At 34.1% G+C, this 22,451-nt stretch overlaps 1 protein-coding gene across 2 annotated transcripts in view; it reads right to left on the minus strand.

Annotated features, from left to right (window-relative positions):
* The window catches only part of BNIP3 (BCL2 interacting protein 3), a 52,976-nt gene that overhangs the window by 27,066 nt on the left and 3,459 nt on the right, over positions 1-22,451 (minus strand). Inside the window, exon 2 of one of the 2 annotated variants that reach the window (XM_065362493.1) lies at positions 6,834-6,953. The exons of the other annotated variant lie outside the window; for it this stretch is intronic. Coding sequence (XP_065218565.1) covers positions 6,834-6,953 — 120 coding nt within the window. The remainder of the gene's footprint in view (positions 1-6,833; positions 6,954-22,451) is intronic. 2 annotated transcript variants of the gene reach the window in all.

Raw genomic sequence — 22,451 nt, forward strand, 5'->3', positions numbered from 1 at the left:
AATTCCAAAAATCTGTTGAAGGCTCCAAAATAGGTCAAACTAGACTATCACTAATCGATTGAGGCGGTTGAAAATAGAGTATAAACTACATTTCAGTTTTCTCCCTCAAGTTGATCAAATTTTAGATTTTTGGTAAAAATGAGCCAAATTTGAATTTTTGAAAATTTTTCAAAAATTGGAAACTGTACTCTGACAAAGGAGTTCAATATTTCGTTCGGGTAAATTAAATTCGGAGAAAAAGAATTCCCGGAAATGAGTATTCGAGGAATTACGAGTATACCAGAATTAGTCTGGAAGCTCAAGTTCAATTTTGGATTTTTTGGATGAACTTTTATACAACCTCGCAAAGTAGGTATTATTCTATTCAAACGAAACTTGGAAGTATGAACAATTATTTCGTTTCAACCCTCCAGCTCGAAAACTCTTCTTCTGAACCATTCTGGAGCCTCCAGCGAGTTTTGAATTTTCATTGAGAATTTCAAATTGCTCAGGAAGTACCAGAATATAAACTTCACTACTTAGGTGGGTGATCTTGACAGTTTTTTTTCTGTTGCAAGGGGACCTCAAAAGACTGCGGATAAATTTTGGGTCTCTGACTCAAGCAATGTTGCTTACTTATCGGGGTATCAATTTTGAAAATTACAGGAAAAATTTGAAAAATTGAAGTTTATTCAAAGAAAAAAGTTTTGGGGGATGATTGATCTTAAATTCTTAATGTATCCATTTACTTGGAAGTAAGAAAACAGTTCAACAGACCCAAAAACGACAATTTTAGGGTAATTCCAGAGCATCCAACGAACTTTTAAATTGTTCTGTAGGGACCAAAAGTATGTCTGCAAAAAAAGTAATCACGTCGTAATCGACGAAAAAAAAATCACTTTCAAACTCAACTCGTATTTCCATTTCATCCCGAAAATGAAAATTTTTCATCCAATTACGTGCCAACAACCCCAAACGTAATTCCGTCCATCAAAGCTTATACATACCTACTCGGAAAACCCTTTAAAAAAATCGATTCGTGCCCGCAAAAATCTTGAAATTAGGAAATTTTCAATCGCAATTTCGCAGCTACGTATTTTAAATTGAATTTCAACGTAGTATCGTGTCAGGGGGAATTAATTTCGCGACATGATTTTGCCATTTTCGAAGCAGCACGCGATGATGGACGCATATGAAATCAGATATATCAATCCTTATAGCTCGATGGCGTTATTTAATTAAAACAGACGTCAGCTCAGCATAATTTCGCGATCGCGTCGTTTTCAATTAATCGTCGCAAATGTCTACGATTTGTTTTCACGGTAGGTACGCACCCGCGCACGTGGTCGTGAACTGGATTACGAATACCAAGTTTTAGGAAAAACGCGAAAAAAAAAATTGAAACGAATTATCCTTCGTCACGTAGGTATACCTACAAAATGTGAATAATTTAAATTCACTGCGTCTTTTTAGGTAGTTCTTTGTGAGGGTCTGTATATAGTAATAATTCGCCAACACGATATTTCTGTCCAAATGTACGCTTAAAAGCTGACTTTTATCGTCTACATATATTCCGCGTATGATAATATAAAATGCGCGTATTATAAATTATTCTTACGAATTTTGTCGTACATGTATCTAGATTCTAAGTACAACATACGTAGCACTTTATACGTCAATTGATGCAAGAGATTCTCATCTGCGTGATTTTTACTCTCTAGTCGAGTTGAAATAAAACGCAAACGAATTTGTTCGTCGAATGAAGATTATAATTGCCAAAAAAAACCACCAAATCTTTATTTCAACACATGTGAAATTACAAATTGTCTCGTGAGACGTGTGAGTATGGACATCTGTGCCGAGTTGTGACCGATATGCTGCATCGACATTGAGAAAACTTCCACCCAATCTATTGTTTTTTTTTTTCAAACTTCTTTTATCAATGTTTATGAGTTTTTCTTTTCTTTACGTACAGCTTTGACGTAGACAACACATATCACGCCATATTCTCCTCAAGTATTACTTATCTACACTATACAAACGTGAAAATATGATAGATATATGTGTACCTACTCATCTGACAGCAGAAGAGGTTTGAATAATTCAACGCGTGTAGTATTTATATTACTCGTATATGTTCGATTACATTACATGCATCGAGAATTGCATTCTCAGTCTCAGCACGAGTATACAGGCTATACATACAATGGGATTGAGATGGATGAGGTGTGTGTGTGTAACTTGTGTATCAAATTCACGTGGGCGAAGACCAGAGACTATTATTGGAGACTAGGTTTCGTCTATGCAAATATAAATTTATATTCGGTTTCGCCACCTGTATTGAACTCCAAGGTTACGCAGGTAAACAAAATGACTTTTTCGACAAACCATCATCATATAGTTCGTCGAGAAGGTTTTTGTAATCATCAATATTAAGTGCTGTTCCAACACCACGATACGATGGCGCGATCGCTTGAATTATCTTCAAGGTGTACGCTAAACGAGTGAAATAATACGAATAGCAATTTTATTATTATACCTATGGTTTATTTGTTGTCCCTAACAATAAATAGGTTATACTCGAATGGTCAATTACCTGGAAAGGTCGAACTAGTTAAAGTAAGTGCTTCTCCAAAGTGAAAATCTTTCCTTATAATGATTACCTACTCGATCAGTTCTTGGTGTTGGTAAGTGATCGGAAACAATGGCAAATTAATTACAATTAATAACCTAGGCGAAAATTGAGCAGAACGTTTGAAAGATTTTTCATTACTATGAATTTTCTGTAATTTTAATACAAAAATTATTTTCATTGAGTCTAAGGCAAATTCTGCGAATTTTGAAACATTTTCATGCGAAAGAAGAGTGAAACTGAAAAATAGATTGTAATATTTGAAAAAAATAATAAAAAGAATCACGATATCGCGGATTCAGAGAATTTTCAATTTGAAAAAAGTAATTTTTTTATCTAAAATTCTGCAAAAATTTAGTGAAAATCTAAAATTTTTGAAAACTGGAAAAATTTTAATGCTATATTAAATTAGCAAAACCTTTATTTTTAATATAAAAAAATATTGTATTTGCGCTACAAAAATCAGTAGTCTTCCAAAAATACAAATGTTTTCTTTTGAGAAAATTTCAAGTTTTAGATACAATTTTTAAGAATAATCTTCACCCTCATTTCAAAGTGAATTTTTTTAAAACCCGAAAATCCCCATGACAAAAAATTTTATTAGGTTGGGGTGAAAAAAATTTCAATTTTGAGAAAACAAAAAAATACAACTCATTTCCAAAATTTTGGTTCAGAAAGTTGAAAATTCATTTTTCAAAATTTGATGGAGCCCAGAAAACAATCCAGACCAAAAGATCTCAACAAGAAGTTGAAAAATTTTTAAAAATTTTCGTTCAATGTTTAATGTTTACGACGAAAACTCAAATTTTAAGCAATTTAATTTCAAATATTTCAAAATGTTTTTCTTCCATTTCTTCTTTTTTTGAGAAGGGTGGAGGGGTCAATTGCGGTCATTCGATGTCTCCAGTATTTTCATTACTTCCATATCCATATCAACACCTTTGAACCATATGAAGAGCTCTATTCCAAAGTGGGTTAAGTCATTTTTTCCTCCAAAAAATGCGTTTAAAGTTTTTGATGCTGAAATTTGTTCTGTTTCCAAAGGTCGGTGCACCTTTCCTTTCTTTGGACATGGAACAATTAGTTGTAGAGAAATTTACTTTGAAAAATCGATCATTTAACCCACGTTTGAAGTAAAAATCTCCGTAAAACGTGCCTTTTTTTGAAATGACTTAACCCACTTTGGAATAGAGCTCTTCATACGTATGTATAAGGAAAGCTTAAATTTCATTTTTGTCAAAATCAAGAGTTCTCAAAATTATAATTTTATAGTGTTCTTTCCTTAAAACTGAACATCTCATTCTGCACATTTATGTGTAGTGGACGTCAAAACATTACCTGACTAAAAAAAAAAAAAATGAAAAAAATTTCGAACACCAAAAATCTTTAATTTTTTCCAACTTTGAGCGATCGCCGGAGGAGGAGGGGGGAATAAAAATTGTCTTTTTGAGGGTATTTATTCACGATTTTTTTTATATGCTGCATTAAATCTGAAAAAAAAATTGAAAACGACCCACCTTCATACAAGCTGGATCAAAAAATAAAGATATGCTACGATTATGACACGAGGAAAATTGGAGAGAAAGTTACACGACCCAAAAGTCTAAAAAACAACATTTTTTCAAAAGTGACCCCAATTTCAGGACTCTTAGTTTAGTCTCCGGTGCGAATAGAGGGCTTGAAATTTTTCTGGATGGTTTCCCACTCAAAGTAAACTTCCTCACCAATTTTCGTTAAAATCCAGGATATGTTTTTTTCATCCACCAAAAGAAAAATTACTTCATCACAGTTGTCATTTTTACCCCCCCCCCCACACACACACACACAAAAAAAAACACGAGAATCTTCCCGAACACATTCGGGTTTTCTGGATCAATTCTGTAAGCGTGTGAAATATAGGGAAATGATTTTTTAAATTTATAAATAATTCATCACAATTCAAAAAAATATTTCTATCGGAAAATGAAGTTTGAGCATGACTTGATAAACAAAAACATTAGATCTAGTTCGAAATTTGAAAAAAAAACTCCTCGACTTTTTCAAGCTTCTCAACAAGATTCGACCTCCTTTACTGAAAAATCAAAAATGTAGGTCTATGTAACTAAGCACTTCAATTTCAAAGTCACTGCACCACATTCCACATCTCCAAACAGAAGATCTCTTTGTTTTTTCATCCATCATCAATTCATCATCAAACATTGTACTTCGTAGGTTTACATCTTCAATATTTCGATATCGCATTCAATTAGTAATTACTTCAAATTGTTCGATCATAAAAATAAAACAATGATTCATTGTTCTTTCCATTGGAAATAAAGAACATCGCGATAATCGTTCATTCCTCTGTCTCTGTGTCTGTACTACGAGTAGGTAGGTACGTAACACCGAGCACTTAAATTTTCAAATACGCACTTTTACTCGGTAAAAACTACTGTGCATATTTATCTGACATCTGCTCGACGTACATATAATTACGTTCAAGCAACGCGGCGAGCCGGTCCCGGTTCAAGTTCGTTTAAAAAATTAAACATTTCATTAAATCACAAAACTAGACAATTTTTTTTCAATTTCATATCCGCGGTGACGTAGGAGCACATTTCGCATACGCAATTGGTTCTGTGTACATTGTACTCGTGAATTTCGAACAAAAAGAGTTCCATATAAATGCACCTATGTACTCATACGACTAGATTTAGGTCCACGATACTTTGCTCTGGGGTCATTAATTTCCATCCTTTTTAATTTTTAAGCCCGCGTACACCCAATTGTCGTACGAGAGTAGAGTACTTTCAATTTCAAATTCAATTTCAGCTTTTTAATTTCGTCGAGGTCGTTTTATTTTCGAATCGGAAGAAACGTTTATGAGCCGGCAGGCAGCGGCATCTTGTATAACTCGACGACCTTCGTGTACCGTTATATACTGGCTGCATACTGTATTCGTCGATCGTTCGATTCGGTAAATTTAAATCTTCGTGTCTTCTTTTTATTACTTAGTATTTAAAAACGTGCAAAATATAAAATATACGCGATTAACCAAGTGCGCACAATGAAGCCATTAAAGCGAAAGTTTGTCTTGGAAAATTTACGTTGACGCAGAGCTGCTGACGTTCCAAGCAAACTTGAGGAAAACGCACAAAAATGCCAAAAAATGTCAGGACCAAAATTTTTTTGAATGGCCACAAATTTTCAGCTCTACTTCCTCCCTACCGATTTCAAAAACTATGCCATTTATAACAGGTTCTTTCATTTTTGTCTCTTGGAGCCATTCGAACCGGACTGGTTTCTGAAAGACCCGAATTTCAAAATAGGTATGAGAAAAAGAAACGAATTGACTTCAATGATGAAAATCTGAACAACTATCAACAGAAATGATCAATTTCTTCCAAAAGCTACAGCACATGAGCCACAACCCAACAGTAATTATGTACTAAAAATAACCATACAATCAACAATGGAGATCTATTTAAGCAGTGACCAAAGCACATCGATTGTTGACCACCATCAACCAACCAACCCATTCATAAGCAGATCAGTAAACATCAACAATCCCCCACTCGCAGATTCGACATTATCAATGCCACACGATGACTACCTAAATAATGATGCCGAATGACAGCCACAACGCCGATGAAAGTCTTATACTCATACAGTATTTACATGTTGTAAAAGATGAAACGTAGAATGTAAGAAAAAATATTTTCAAAATGGCTACGTAATTGAGCTGAAAACAATTTACACGTCACCTGTTTACCGAAACATATACGCAGCTGTGAATTATATGCATATTATGAGGAAGAATATACATACGAAGGGAAAAAAGGTAAGTATGAGAAAAAGTATAAGATAGGATAGACAACGAAGAAGGGGGAAAATCATTTTGTGTATTTCCTTCTACGTGCGTCTCGGTCTCGTGATAATAGTTTCTCAGCATGATGAAAATCTGATGAAAAATTATTATTACTTACTCAACACGAATGCTTAAATACGATAAAAACGTCATCTTTAATACGACGACGTATATATTTTAGCAAATTGTGATACCTATTCTCAAAGGCTATGAGCTTTAGGTATAAGTAGGTTCGTATCCTATACGAACTGTTTTCATGCCTACCAGACTCAAAACGTTTTTTTCAAATTCTTAATAAGAATTACGTTCAGAAAAAAAATTGGCACAGGAAAGAAGAGACTTGAGATAACGTTATAAAAAATTAAAGTTTCTCACTTGAGAGTGGGCTTCCACCAGAATGACAGCTTAGCAGATTTCCATCTTTGACTTTATCCAATAGGCGAAATTGGCTGGAGAAATCGGTCAGCTGGTAAGTAGGGCCTACAGAACCCTGACCTATGATAAAAACACAACAAAATGAATTAATCTTCAATTTTGGTATCTCGATTGAGCATTTATTACATACTTTTTTTTATCATGCAAAAAAAATATTACGAGAACATGCAAATGTAAGATAAGATACACTTAACAATAAAACTGAATAAATTACTGCGGTTAATTTAATTTCATAAATTACGAACGATGAGGAATTATAAATCAACTAATTAATGTCGCGATAATGCGGAATGCCCACGATCGTGATCATCTCGTGTAGAATTTGTGATAGGTTTTCTCGTGATTTCTTTTTTAAATAAATTCTGTAACGTAATAAACCCTACGAAAGTTGGATAATAAACTGCAGATGTATGCAAAGAAATGAGAAGTACATAATTTTTTTCAGTTCAAGTTTGTCCTCAAAAGAACCGAAGTTATTACAAGTTGAAAATTCAATTTATAATCAATAAATTTCCTTCAGATCTACTTTTAAAATTGTGGTCTCCTGGGGACTGTTTGGTAGACGGCCGAAATTGATTCATTACAATCAATTAATCGAAGTTCAAGGTTTAATTCATATACAACACTATCCATGGCATTTGAAAAATTTGACGAATCAAGTTCACAATTGATCTCTCATGTTCATCTCGACCCTCTCAAAAAAGAATAATTACCTAATGTCAGATCCACACTTGAAAGTTTGGAAAAAATGGGACAAAGTTTTTCGAAAAAAACGAACGATTTTTATGTCAGGTAAATTGTTTGTCATTTTATCCTTTTTTTGAGAGGGGGAAGGGGGCAGACCAAGTTTTTTGAATTGTATTGATAATGAAATATTTTTTTTTTAAAAATCGATAGCGACGAAATTAGATTTAAGTTCTAACGCGAGGGCCAGCGGAAGCTGAAGCTTTCAGAATAAGATTTACCAACTCCAGGGGGGTTCAAATACCCACTTCCATTTTCAGGTTTCCAGCAACGTCTCTTACAAGTAAGGTTGAAAATATTATGCAAACACATAGAGAACATTTAGTTTAAAAAATCCTTACAAAAACAGAAACGTAAAACGTACCTACGTATGTACATTGTACATTAGCATGAAGCAACTGGAGCGTACGTTAAAATGAAAATGATATTATTATCAAGGTTTCACGAATACAAAGTACGTACCTAGTACCTAAGTTACCTGGACCTATTGTAATGAGATGATTTGAACATTCGTGAAAAATGAATGTAAAACTATACTGTAACTAACGTTTTTACCTTGAAAGTGAACTTATTATTGCACTACGAGTAAGTAGTTTATAAGATTGTACGATTGCTTGACCAAAAAATTATATCAACAAAACTGTCACCTTGAACTTGAAACACAGAAACAGCGTAATTATTATGAAATTAAGAGACGAGTTGCCAGCTTTGCGATAAGTTTTATTTATTTTAGCCTTGAGATATGATAGGTATATTTTACATAATTCTCGTTTTGGGCTTACCGAGTATAGGTAAAGGTATCGTATTCACTCTTACCTAGGAAGAAAATACTTTTGAAGAGTTATGGTCTGATGATCACAGATAATAAACAATTTTCAAAGATTTACCAACGAAGAATATTGTATTTCAATTTACGATTAATTCAATTCGACGAGTCGATAGAAGAGTCAAGTTGAAAAAACTCGAAATTAGGGAAAGGCTGCGTAAGGAAAATGGACTCACTATACGAGATTTCCAAAAATTGAAACATTTTCTAGACAATTCTCTCTGAATATAAAAAATTGTTTAGCTTCTAATTCGTAAATACGGAGTGATTTGAATTAATTTGATAAATAAACAAGATGAAATACCATAAACAAGAAGAAAACCATCAACAACAGTGCACATAATTCAGCGAACTTGGAATAACAAAACGCAATACGTACCAAGATAAACTCAAAACAAAACCTATCAGGAAATATCAGGATAGGTCAAGAGTGTTGATATTAATTCCATATTAGGGGGTATCAAAATATTAATCGATTTCTAAAACTGTTTCTTCGATATTTTTGGATGGATATTCATTTTTTCGAAACCATACTGTTGAAAGTTTAATATTTCCGAAGCAAAGTTCGCCATGTTTAGAATCCATTTGAAATCTGCAGTAAGATCTATAGTTTTCTAATTCCCTAAATGTTGAGTTTGAAATGGGAAAATGGTCGAATTGGGCAAAAAAACGATCATGAAAAGAATCGACGAAGCCCAACACCACGTACTAAAGTCATAAAAAAACAATCACCAAGATGCAATAAATCCATTGAATCCTAAAATAGACTGCAACACTCCTTCTCCCCATCCCTCTTTTTTTTGGGTCAGAAAACGAACTTTCTGAACAAGAATATGATGTAGAATTTTCGATTGTAGTACCCCAAGTCCATTGGGCCTTCCATTCGACAGATATATCTACTTATCTCCCTATTTAAAATTTGGGGCACTCTAATTGAAGATTTCACATCATATTCGGGCTCAACAGGTTCTAATCATCTGGAAACGACAACCATATTGCATAAAAAATTCTGACGCAAAAAAGGAGAGGGAGGGGAGAATACAGCCAGCTCAATTGTGAGCCCGATGAACATGGATTGGTTTTGGGAGGTCAATTTCATACAGAATACAACTTTTTCCAATCGTAAAGAGAGATCAAGGTGTCTATTAAAATTCGACAAAATGAAAATGGATGACCTTTTTATGACTTTCGGATAACCAAATTTTCATTTTTGGACGACCTTTTCTAAAAATTACGTAGGTTTCAAATTCAACTTGATGGGTGATTTTTATATGTAGAATTTTTCGCACTGATCACTGATGTGAAAAAATAATGAAAAAATTCCATCAGGTCAGGATTTTTAACTTTTTTTTTCAGAGTTGATGACGCTACCATCACTGAAATTCTATCAATTCTCGATAAGTTTCAAGTTATTTCTAATGACAATTTTACGGGGTTCGTTTACTTTTTTTTGTGATTTTTTTCACGATTTTATTTTCATTTCGATACTTGAACTATTTTTCGTAATTTTGCACAATTTTTTTCCATAACTGAGCATTATTGGGGTGTTTTGCCAAATTTATTATTATGTTTCATCAATTTTCAGCCACTTTAAATAATTTTTTTGACATTTCAACAAATTTGCAAGCAATTTTAGCACAATTTGGCTTAATTAAGATGCTTTTTTCACCAATTTATGGCTTTTTTCACCAATTTATGGCTTTTTTCAGCAAATGAGACGTCAATCTAAAAATAATTTTTGTATTTTTGACAAAAATAATCTTTCAATTTTGAGAACATTTGGTTAATTTTTGGTGATTGCGTTCAATTTTTGGCCAAAAATGATGACTTTTTGATGACTTTGATAACCTGATAGAACATTTTGGCAGATGAACGACCAATTTTATCATTTTTATGCTAAAATTTAAAATCAGGAAAAATGCATCATGGAATTCACTGCAACAGTGATCTTTGAAAATGAAATTCTCAATCACTCTAACCAATTTTTGTACCTTAGGAGAAATTCGAAAATCACAGATAAATCAAAATGTGACTGCAGGATTCAAATTGAATTGGAATGGAGAAGCTTAATTTTGGAAGGGCAGTGTCAGGATGGGAACAAACAATTTTTGAGAATTCTGAGAGGAAAATAACGGTTCCTAAATTTTATCAAAAAGTAAAGGGAAGCTAAAATTTCGGTCACGAGAACTTCTGGTAATCATGCAAACAATGTAACAGGTGCGAACGTTTCCACCAATAATATAATCATCCACTCCATAATTTTCATGACAACCAAACAGCCTGTTATTGCATCATCCAAAAATGATTTTATTTCGGTAACCTTCACATCTGCAGCTCACCCCAAAACCAACAAAAATACAACCATTCTTTTTCAGTTCGAGTCTCCTACCAAGATCGACTTTTCTCACAACTCATTTCATAGGAAGGGCGTCACATCTTCTACGACCACATAACGACGATAGATCTACTCTGCTCCATCTAAGCACCAACCATTAACATCGACCGAGCACCCAGACCTACACTTCCGACAACTTACACTGCATCATAAATTACACCATTGCCGCGCAAAATCCGCAGATATACCTTCTTCGCCAAAGCACCAATTAGCCAATGCACCGTTACTCTTATTGCAATTACAGGTCTAGTTACTTCTCTACAACCTGCATTATGAATTTACGTTTAAAAATTCATCGCATCGATTGCAAGCGCTGCTGTATGGGCTCGAGGCAGTATATCCAACTATAGGCAAACCATAGGAGGACCGAGGATATCGGGTACCTATAGCTAATTTTGTATTCTCTCATCTGCGTGTCTAGTTGAATAACACGTACAATGGTCATCCTCATCCGCATAGTCCGAAGATAGACGAATAAAGAGAGTCATCGTTTGCTTATTCTTTTATTGTATTAGAAAGAAAACGTAAAACCAGCTTCGATCCATAACAATGGCGCATTTCAATTAATTTCCTGCGAGAGTACGTTGCTAAGTATTCCAGGTATATTAGTGAACTTTTCACTTTCAGAGTTCCACATACAGAAAACTAGGTACCTAGACCTACCTAGGTTTTTCGAGGTACACTAACAAGATAATACATCGTTTAAATACACCCACACCTTAGAAAAAACATGGAAAAAGAGAGCATCCATTTGAAAAATATAAAAAGGAACCACGGTTCGTCAGTCAGCTTCCTCGGCACGTACGAATAAAAACTGCGAACGTGATTTGGTCGACATCGAGACCACATTGCGACGTCCTATGGCCTATGACGACCTTGCAAAAGCGAGCAGAATATTCCATTCCTCCGTTTATATGAAGATCAAATAAACCCGTTAATTATCCATCATCATAATAATGGAGTACGTGGTATGACCGAATCATGGGGTCATTTCTTCGCTACAATTACGAGTAAGAATAGGCTATATAGGACCAGCACAATCATCCGAGTCCACGCGGGTATAAAAATAAATGACATGACGTTTCAGATTATAGATAGACAAGAACTAGGAACAGAAACTTTAAGTTGTGTTACATCGTGTGACATAAAAAATACCGAGTTCGAGTAATTTTCGAGTTGCATTACGCCATTATCAGCGAGTGCAACGTGTACGGGTCTGGCATTGGAGATACGCCAACGGAAATGACCATTTACTTCCAGCAAATTACCACATTACTTACGTGTATTTTTTCGCGCTTGCACACGCAAATTATAGTTTACTGTTTACACTTTATATACGAAGACAAGTGAACATGTGAGCTGTAAGTACAAGGAACCTACGTGACATCAAACAGGCAAACACATCGACAATATATAAGGTGGTAAATATGGAGCTTTGAAATTAGTCCAATGCGTAGTACGAACGCCCGCATCTGGGTACATCTACGTACATACAAAAAACCCAAAAGACTCCTAAAAAGCAACATGCTACACAACTGCTGCATCATTCTTTCAACAGACATTGTTATATGTTTACAGAAAAAACTGAAGAATAAATTCAAAATTAACATCCTGAAAAGGCAAGATGATAAAAGGACCAGATTTGGTACCTGGATCTCGCAATAATGCATCTTGGTCCAACTGCACTGCAGTTGCATGTTGCACTCCGCAGGCCAAACAAAGAAACCGAGAAATAATGGTTAGAAGAGGAAAGAGTGGAAGGGTAGTGAACAACAAAACCACATTTGCACAGTTAAACCGGCATGACCCAGTTGTTAAAGGTTTTCTTAGAAATACGTCGGCGACGATATATGTATTAGGACTTGAAAAGTTTCTAATTATTTCTCTCCTGTATGCAGAAAAAATGATACTTTTAGATTCTAAGCGTACTTTACCGATCTCCACTTGTTGATTTTTTCCTTTCATTTCGTATTTAATTTATGTAGCATGTTCTGTATCAATATAACGTGCATTTTGCAATACCCACGAATGAGGCGTGACATGAAACGAATTGCTAATTTTATTTACCAACATTCGTTGAAAAAAAAGGTTAGAAAATAAACAAGGCTCACATCTGCGTGTATTTTTCTTTTTTAAAAAAGTACAAAATTTTCAACTCAAATGTGACTTATTTTTCCTGAAACCGAGTGGATTTTTCAAAATAATTGGATCTTTTGTCAGTATGCTATTAGCATGCGATTTTTCAACCCTATTTCCACAGTCGATAAAAATCACCTGGTTTAGAAAATTCTACAACGAAACTCTAAACACAATGCACATCTTGATGAATGATGATACTTTTTTGGGAACCCATTGCTCCACCTCTTCAACCTAGAAGTTTCAAATTTTTAATGCGATACTTTCAACTCAAGGTGAACTACCGCAGTGAATTTTTGTCGAAAATCCTAGATATTTTTTATATACGAGTACGATCCACCCCGACGACGAATCTGCATAGAATAAAATGAAAAAAAAAAAATAAATCTATTCTAAAATTCAAATTATAACGAATTTTACCACGATTGTCGAACTAATATTAAGAGCAGGGGAAGGAAAGAAGAGAGGGAGGGAATAATATCACAAACGAATCACGAGCTGAGCACCTCTCTGCTTTTTCGGGTAACGTTGTTGCTCAACTGGTTTTCATTTTCGCAAGCAATTTTTTTGGTAATAAAATTCTCTCGTTTTAAAATTTTAATACACTTTTTTCTTGAAAGTTTTTTCTACCTTTTTTTTTTCAAAACATCGACTGCCAAGTGATTTTTTATTCCTCTTCTGTCTCAGTGAAAAACTGAACAGCTAATTGCGTTTTCTGACACGACATGAAATTTCATAGCTGAATGACTGAGAAGTACAAAAAAAACACTATCACACCAGCGGCAACATCAGCACCATCCGTATAGCCCTCAAGATTTTAAGAGTAATTTGACGGATGAAATTGTAATATTTTTGGGTTTCTAGCACAGACCCCATGTTCGAATCATCATTGCAAAAATTGGTATTTGCCCAAAAGCTCTTCAGGAAATTAAAGCAAAAAAATAATAATAATAAAGACTGACTTTTCTTCAAATAAAAATCTTTTACGAACGAATTGATTCACTTTTTATGAAACATATTTTGTACAGCAATTGATCTGTTTACAATCGAATCGAATCATTTACGAACATTCGCAAACGGATCAATTAATTTACGATTGATTCGGTTTTTGTGAAACTATTGTATAGAAATTGATCTGTTTTCAAGCGAAGTGAATCAAATCGAATCGAATAAATCATTCACAACCGATTGGCGATTGAACAAACTGATTGATTTCTAGGTGAGTCATTCGGAACGAGTTGATTATTACTGAATCATTCGCGAACGAATCGATTCCTATAAGTGATTCGTTCGCGAACGATTTGATTCGTATAAGTGACACGTTCGCGAACGAATCGATTCATATACTCAATTTTTGGTGAATATTCGGGAGCAAATTGGTTCGTATAAGTGACTCGTTCGCGAACGAATCGATTCATGTACTCAATTTTTTGCGAATCATTCACGAACGAATTGATTCATAAATTAAAATTCGTTGGCGAATGGTTCTTTAAAAAAACTGATCAATTCGTTCATGAATGATTCACAAAAAATTGAGGGTCGTATAGAATAGAAAACCACCAGTTATAACGAATTTTTAGATTTTTTTGAGCACAAAAAAATAACCGTTTGAAATTTTATTAATTTTTGTATCATTTCAAACTATTTTAACTGATCACATTTAAAACAATTTTTTCTCCATTTTTCCAAATTTTAATGACTTTTTATTCAAATTGACGCCATTTTCAACGATTATATTTTTTCCAAATTTCAAACACTTTGGTAAACAAAAATTAGCCACGTACAGTGATATAAATAATGTTTCAATTTTTTCAAAAATTTTTGCATAAGTAATCAATATTAAACAAAATGAACATAATTATCAAAGAGTTGGGAAAATCCAAATAATTTTGTAATTTTTTCACAACTTTGGTAACCTTTGAAAGCAGACACCATACAAGGAAACAGTGAAATCACGTACCTATGTATACAAATTCCACAAAACTAACATAACCAGGAATAAGAACGACGAAATTCGTTCCTTCCATGCTATATCCAGTGCTGAACGAATAAACTGGATGGTCAAATCGGTCACGTTCGCAGCCGTTGAAAAAAGATGAAGGAGTAAAAAGCGTAATACTCTTTAAAAAGTACACTCACACCGCTGGCAAAAGTATTGCGCAATTTCGAAACTTCGGAAGCTCGTGCTTCATTAATGAAACCCGAACAGCATTAGGATGAGAGAGAGCAGGAAGGGTTTAATGCCCGATTCTGATGTACCCAAACACAACAACACCAATTAATCGATACGAGTACAAGAACCTGGCTTATTTCAAAATCGAATTCTAAAAATAAATTATCAAAATGCTACCGCGGAATTCAGAAGCTCAGAAGCTTTCCAGCCTCTTTATTTTCACCACAATGTTGATGCCATCAAAATAATACCGAGCACAACAAACCATATTAAATGATCACGTAGTCAAGAATCGTCTTCGTTATTCAAGGGATACTTTCTTATACCACTTTAAAAAAGTATCCGGTTCAGGCTCGGGTAGGCTAGGGAAGGGTAGGTCTAGGTACATTGTAACCTATTCACAGTTTAAATTTACACACAGATAACCCCATAATGACGCCACACGATGATTAAATCGTAGTCATCGGTTACCCTCGCAACATACCTGGACACAAAACAAAAAAAATGAAAACACAGTGGCAACTGGCAGTGGGTCGTTTTGATGCTATATTCTAATGTACATAATAATACGGTAGGCAGCAATAGGCATATACGTACAAATTATCAACCTCTCTCGACTCACCTTCACATTGGCCGTGAAAGTTCCTTTTTCCGAGCACGTGCCGATGCAAAGTGCGACGTTCCGCCAACAGAGCCGACAACCTCGTCGATGCCAAAATTTCGATCCATTGCCCTTCCTCTACATAGGGCGCTATATACTCGCACGATCCGCGTCACACAAAAAAATTTCGGATGCGTAGTACGAAATTGGGCAAAAAGAAGATTACGCGGGGGTAGGCAGCATCTAATTGCGGCGTATTTTCAAAATGCCTCCGTCGTGAAAATTTTAACCCATCGATTCGACGAAACTACGCAGCAACTCGAGTGCTTTCCCTCGATTGTTTCGTTTCTTCGTACAATTTTCTTCCCTTCACCGTAATGGTCTTTAAAAAACAAAAGTATAACACAGTATGAGAAAATCGGTAGTCAACGAAATGAAAATTTGACCGCATATTTTCTTCATTAATCAGCGCCAAAAGAAGATTTTCACTTTTATTACCCTTCTGGTAATTAAAGCCAAAGGATTCACTCACGTCTCACGTCGTCACGCAGATGCCATTGGCACTGTAACAGATGTGTGTGCGATTTTTTTTGACAAGGTCATTTGTCGACGGTAAAAAATTACTGTCGTATTTTCCGGTCTTCCTCTCACCTCCCCGGCGTATTTTAAACATTGTCGCGGCGAAATTTGTCGTAAATTTTCGTGTATGTGTTACGGTTGCGTTTACGTAGGGTACATTAAGTATGCGAATGCAAGTAAACGTACATAATAAGTACAAGTTGAAAATTAATTTTTTTCTCGACTCCTACAATATTGATAAAATTGGACTCGAAGGCTACGCGAATATGAAAACATTAATTTTGGATTTTTTTTTTACATCGCACGACGAGACGCATCGTAAAATTGTCATCATTTCCGGATTTGCAAGTGTCTTTTTGGAGATTTTTGCATTGACTTTTGAAATATAGCCCATTATGAAAATACGTTTTAGAGGACGGGATTTTTTTTCTAATTCGACGTAAAAAAAAATGCACCCACAAAAGAAAACAAATTTTTAATTCAATTTTTTTCACGTAACTAGTATAGCATGCAATTGATTATCTCAAATGTGCCAAAGTAAGTATTTGCTAATTAACTTGGGTTGAATGTATTATGAAATACAAATATCCATAAAATTTGAGTTGGTTTCTATTCATCGTTCAAAATTTTCGCCATAGATTAAAATTTTATATCCCTTTTAGCCTCAATAAAAAATACACCAAAAAAAGGTAGAAACTCTCATAAAAATTCGAATAAATGTTTTTTTTTTTTTCAAAAATTGAAGAAACATGAAGAGGAAAACTTAAATTCTGATTTTTTTCAGTTTTTCAAATTTACATGTTTTACTGTTCAGAACTACTATTCATTCTCTGTACTGCCTTTCAAAGGTAAAATTGTCCAAAAGATTTTTTTCATGTAATAATGAAATGGAAATAAAACAACAACTAGTCAGTTACCTACCTAAAAAATTGAAAAAGCTTTCAAAATTATTTACCTACCTACCATCAATCATTATGCAGAATTTTGAGCTCACAAGGGAGATTATCTCAACTGAAATTAAGATTTTAGAAACAGACAAAGCGAATTAAAATTTAAATCAGCGTGAAAAATATGTACTTACCAGCCAAAATTTCAAGTGCCAATGTGCATTTTTCGATTTCTGGTCAATTATTAAAAATCAAATTCGGGCCAAAAATAGAAAAAAATCAAAATTTTACCAATTAAACCAACCAAGTTCATATTTGATATGTACCTACCCTGTTTTCAGTATCCCCTCTCCTCCGAAAAAATATACCTATATAGGTAGAGGTACAGTACATCGACTGAATGATCAAAGTTGAATGAGACAGATTTTAAAGCGTTTTTTCAAAATATGGAACTTCCAAAAACAGGGTGTCTACTGGATTTGAAAAATCAAACTCCTTGCTATTTCCTTGTTTTCGTTGCCAGTAGACACCCTGAAAAAGTTCTCGGAGGCTTCCAAATGGCCTAAAAACGTCTCTATAGTCGACTCAGCAGGTCAAAAATAGGGCATAAATAATTGAATTTTAGTTTGTTTCGCCAAACAGCACAAATACAGAGAACTTTTAAAAAGTTCAATTTGGACAGTTTTTATTGTTGTTTTTTTTTTGAAAATCTGAAATACCCAAAATTCGACTGGAGGCTCCAGAACGGTTCGAAATCACCTCAAATGGACTCAGAAAGTTGTAATTCGGGCATAAAGTAAATTTTAGCTTTAAATTTTGTGGACATTTTCAACTTTTGAGTTGGAGGCTCCAGAGCTGCCCAGAAGGTTCAAAATCATTTACAATGGATGAGGAGGGAGGGGGATCAAAAATAATGGTACATACTAATTTTAGCTTTTTAGGTCAATTGGGTGAAACTTTGATTTTTTCCTATTCATTTCAAGTTAAAATTGAATAAATGAAATTTAGCACCCGAAGTTTTGGCTGATGATGTATGTTTGCATGCTCTTTCGAGTTCTTTACCTTCCTTCTTAGAATTTTACTTTTTTCAATTTTGGTAATTTAGAAAAAAAATCAAAATTTTGTTTACGTGCTATTTTGGACACCCCCCTCCTAAAAAAAAAAACGATAATTATTGGTCGCAGTTTAAAGAAATTTTGTAATTTCGAAAAATTCCAAAAGAATTATCGAAATGAAATTCATCTTCCTGAAACTCCGTGATCACTTCAATTGATCCAAAATACATTATTGCTGGATCAAATATCTACGGTCTATATTACACTTGCTGTAACTTGGGAAAAAATGGAAAACCACAATAATCCGGAAATACACCATGTTTTCAATTTTCAGATCAAACATTTCATATAGGTAAGAAATAATTGTCCATCTTGGCCCATAGCCTTCCTCTCCTCTCTTCCTCACAATCAAAAACATACCCATCCTTTGAAATATTTAGGTACCTATCTGATTGTTTTTCAGAAGTCAAAACCATACTTCAACTCCAGATGCTCTTTTTTAGCTCTCTGAATGATATTTCAATTTGATAAAAATTTACAGGTTTCAGAATCGTGGATGTGGGTAGGTATGTATAATTCAGGTTCGATTTTTGTGATCATAATTACTTTCAAAGTTCAGTTCTCAGACTAGAATTTTATTTTTCTGGGTAAATCGGTATAGATAGGATGACCATTCTTTGCAAATCCAATTACATTAACGATGAATACTCTGAAAAAAATTGACCAGCTTTTACGACTGAACAGCATACACCCTTCTAAAAATTCTGATGATTCACCCCAACTTTGGTATTGAATTAAGCTCTCTTCTACGAATTCGTGTGATATATCATCTTCATCACGATGAAAATACTATCAACATTTCACCGAATGAGCGTATTCAGCCAAACAGTAACTCAGCATTCATCTTCTGCCAAAGTTGAACGTACACCTTTCAAGTTACAGATCAAAATCTTCTCTCAAAAGATACCACGAAACCCTTTTATTAAACGTTGCTCATCTCTTTAAAAACCAAGGGATCATCTCGACGTACTATAAAATCTCTGCTACGATGTTGGTCGAAAAACACGACTAAAATTAATATCCGGTCATTCGATTAAATTTCCGTCCAGTTAGGTTGAAAGCTGTGCCGCACATTAGACGAGATAACGAGCAATTTATTTTTAAGACTTGACGACGACGACACGAGTTATTTGAAATTACATAGGGATCCTCGTACATACAGCTTTGGAGGCACGAGATCCGCATATGTACACGAGTACCCTGATCCAGCTCGAGTTACATTTAATAAAGAAAAAGAAAACCTAATAAAAGGTTGAATTTCTCATATGTACGATATGTAGGTACTTGTACTGCACAGTACACATGTAATCGTACGTGTTCGTTTATAATTCGCATTAATTCATCGTAAGTCACTTCTCACTTATGTGTAGTCTCAGTCGCGTGTACATTTATGTGAAATAAATCCACATTACGTAATAATTGCTCTCGAAAGATGCGTGATTTATTAATCAAACACACCACAAGCAAGATTGATAGGCTGGGTATTTCATATTCGTATTAGGCGAGAAAAAAGCTCACGCGAAATTGAAAAAACTTGATAAAAATGATTCATTGAACGTATGTGAAATTTACTTTTTAATCGTACCTACTCGTGCGTTAGCTGGACTCTAGACTTGTATAATAATCGCAACACAAATGTAGTGAAACTGATATATGGCACATGTTAACGCTTACACCAACTTATATATACTTGGTATGCTTGCAAAAAATTTCCATTTAGCAAGGTCGCCTGTCGCCATTACAGTAAAAGGGAAGCTCAAGCGCACGTTAATAGAATCACGTTCACAGTGGAATTCATAAAGGAGTCCATAAGGTGTCATATTGCACTGCTGACATCTCAAAAGATAAATACATATGCAAATGGATGCATCATAAAATGATCCAATCGTCGTAGGTATAATTTCCTGCGTACTTATGGTACAATTTTTCAAATTGTATTCTGTGTATTTCCTCATGTGGCTCGTGTCTTTCGTATTTGACCTGTAGGCAACATGGAGACGATAATTTATAGCTTTACGAGTTTTTCTTTCTTTCCTCTCAGATGAATGTATCGTTTCTATAAAAATATACACATGTAGTTGATGAATAAAGAAGTAATTTTTTCACACTATATGGCTATAAGCCAACATTATATATCGCTGTTCGTTGAACAATAAATTACTCCCTTTGTCTGGACTGGATATTCAATCGACATACGCATGAAACTTTTCATTTCGAACGATCAGTCGAACTCGACAATCGAGCCACCAATACTCATTGAAAAAACAAACGAAAAAGTGTGTTATTTCCCTTCAAACTGATAATAAAAATTAGGTAAGTGTTCTCGATAGAATTGATCGAGCGAGAATATGAAATTTTTTGCAAAAAATACACACGTACGATATCTAGTCGAGCTTATATTTCGAATATTAAAAATACATAAATGTATTTTGTAGGTAGGTAAGGTATATTATGTATTTTCCGTGTTTAGTGAACTGAGTAAATATTTTTTTTATCCATGAAGTGATATACATACATTTTCTGGTAAATATTTTTTTAGATGTATCGCGTGTGCTTTCTCACAGAGTTGACATTGTAATTTGTGAATCATCATCGTGTTTACCAATTTTTGACAAATTAATACGTTCTAAGTAGCGTGTTTTACGACCTGATATTTTATTTTTCGCAGCATTTTCTTCGTTCTAAAAAAGCTGCAGCGAAAAAAACATAGTACGATGTTGGAATACTTGGACCTACTTCGAAAATAAAGAAACTTGAAAGTATACCTACTTGAATAAGCAAAAGCCGACTTGTAAAAGTAAAGAAACGTGATCAACTCAGATGAAATGTCTTTGAAGTTGAAAACAGAAGAAATTAACTCCAAATTTGGAACACCGAACACTATTCTTGTTAAGAAGATACGCTTGCGTATTTTTTTCTTCAAATTAAATTTGTTTTTCATCAATCAATTTAAAACGCATCAAAGTATGCGAGTTTTTTGTTCCAAAGTCGTCGTTTAATTTCCAACGTGAAATGAACTAAAAACGAAACAAAGGAATAAGGAAAACGAAACACATTTTTAATGAGTTCGATGAAGCATGTAATTTTCCAAAACTGGAGTAGAAAACCAAATTACAATTTTCTTTACGAAATACTTTGAAAATATTTTAATCAATGATACAAATAATTATGGACCTATCAATCGAGTAGGTAAAGTAAGATTAAAATTTAATATTTCGAAGAACAGCACGAAAAAATTCTGGCCTCGTGTATACCTAGCCTACCTACCAAAGGCCTTCCCCTCATTTTGGCTTCGAAAATCGTATATAATCGATAAATCAGGATGATGGGAGTAAGGGAGGGAGGGAGGGGGGAGGTTATTGAGATTCTTCAGTTATAACGATTCACTATAACATTTTTTGAGAAATCAAAAGACAATCACAAGGACAGTGAAACATTCTAACTTGGAAGAAACTTTCAAGTAGGGACTGAAAAGTATTGAAAGTAGGTACATCCAAAATGCACCAGTAATGAACCATTGATCAACATTTTGAAAATAAGTTTCATTTTTTGAATTTTGGGACAATCAAACTTACAAGAAAAATATCAAAATAGTGTGTAATTGCAGCAAAAAGTTCAATTTTGGTTCAAATCTACATTTTCTGTTCCTCAAATTAATTGACAACAGATTTGAATGGTTCAGAAACCTTGAGCAGATTTCTCAGATTTTTGCATTGATTAATTTTCGGAAAATTCGACGAAAATAACCTTAAATTATGGAATTTAGCAATTCAGGTATAATTTTCCAAATTTTATATGTATCTACTAATATTACCAGCTCAAATTCATTTTTCGACATTTACAGAGAATTTGGCAAAAAACTGGAAAATTCCAAAATTTACTGGAGACTTTTCCAGAACGATTTAAATTACAACTATCGTAAATAAATTTCAGAAATCAAAAATAAAGTTCAAATGAAATTTCAGCTCTGATAATTTTCACAAGCCTTTGAAATAGCAAAAGCATCAAAATTCGAAAAACAAAATTTGCCACGTAAAATTTCAATTGGTGCTACAAATATTTTTTCGAATTTTGACCAAAATGTTAGACATATTTCGTCTCC

The sequence above is a fragment of the Planococcus citri genome, chromosome 4 (assembly GCF_950023065.1).
Source record: "Planococcus citri chromosome 4, ihPlaCitr1.1, whole genome shotgun sequence".
NCBI lineage: Eukaryota > Metazoa > Arthropoda > Insecta > Hemiptera > Pseudococcidae > Planococcus > Planococcus citri.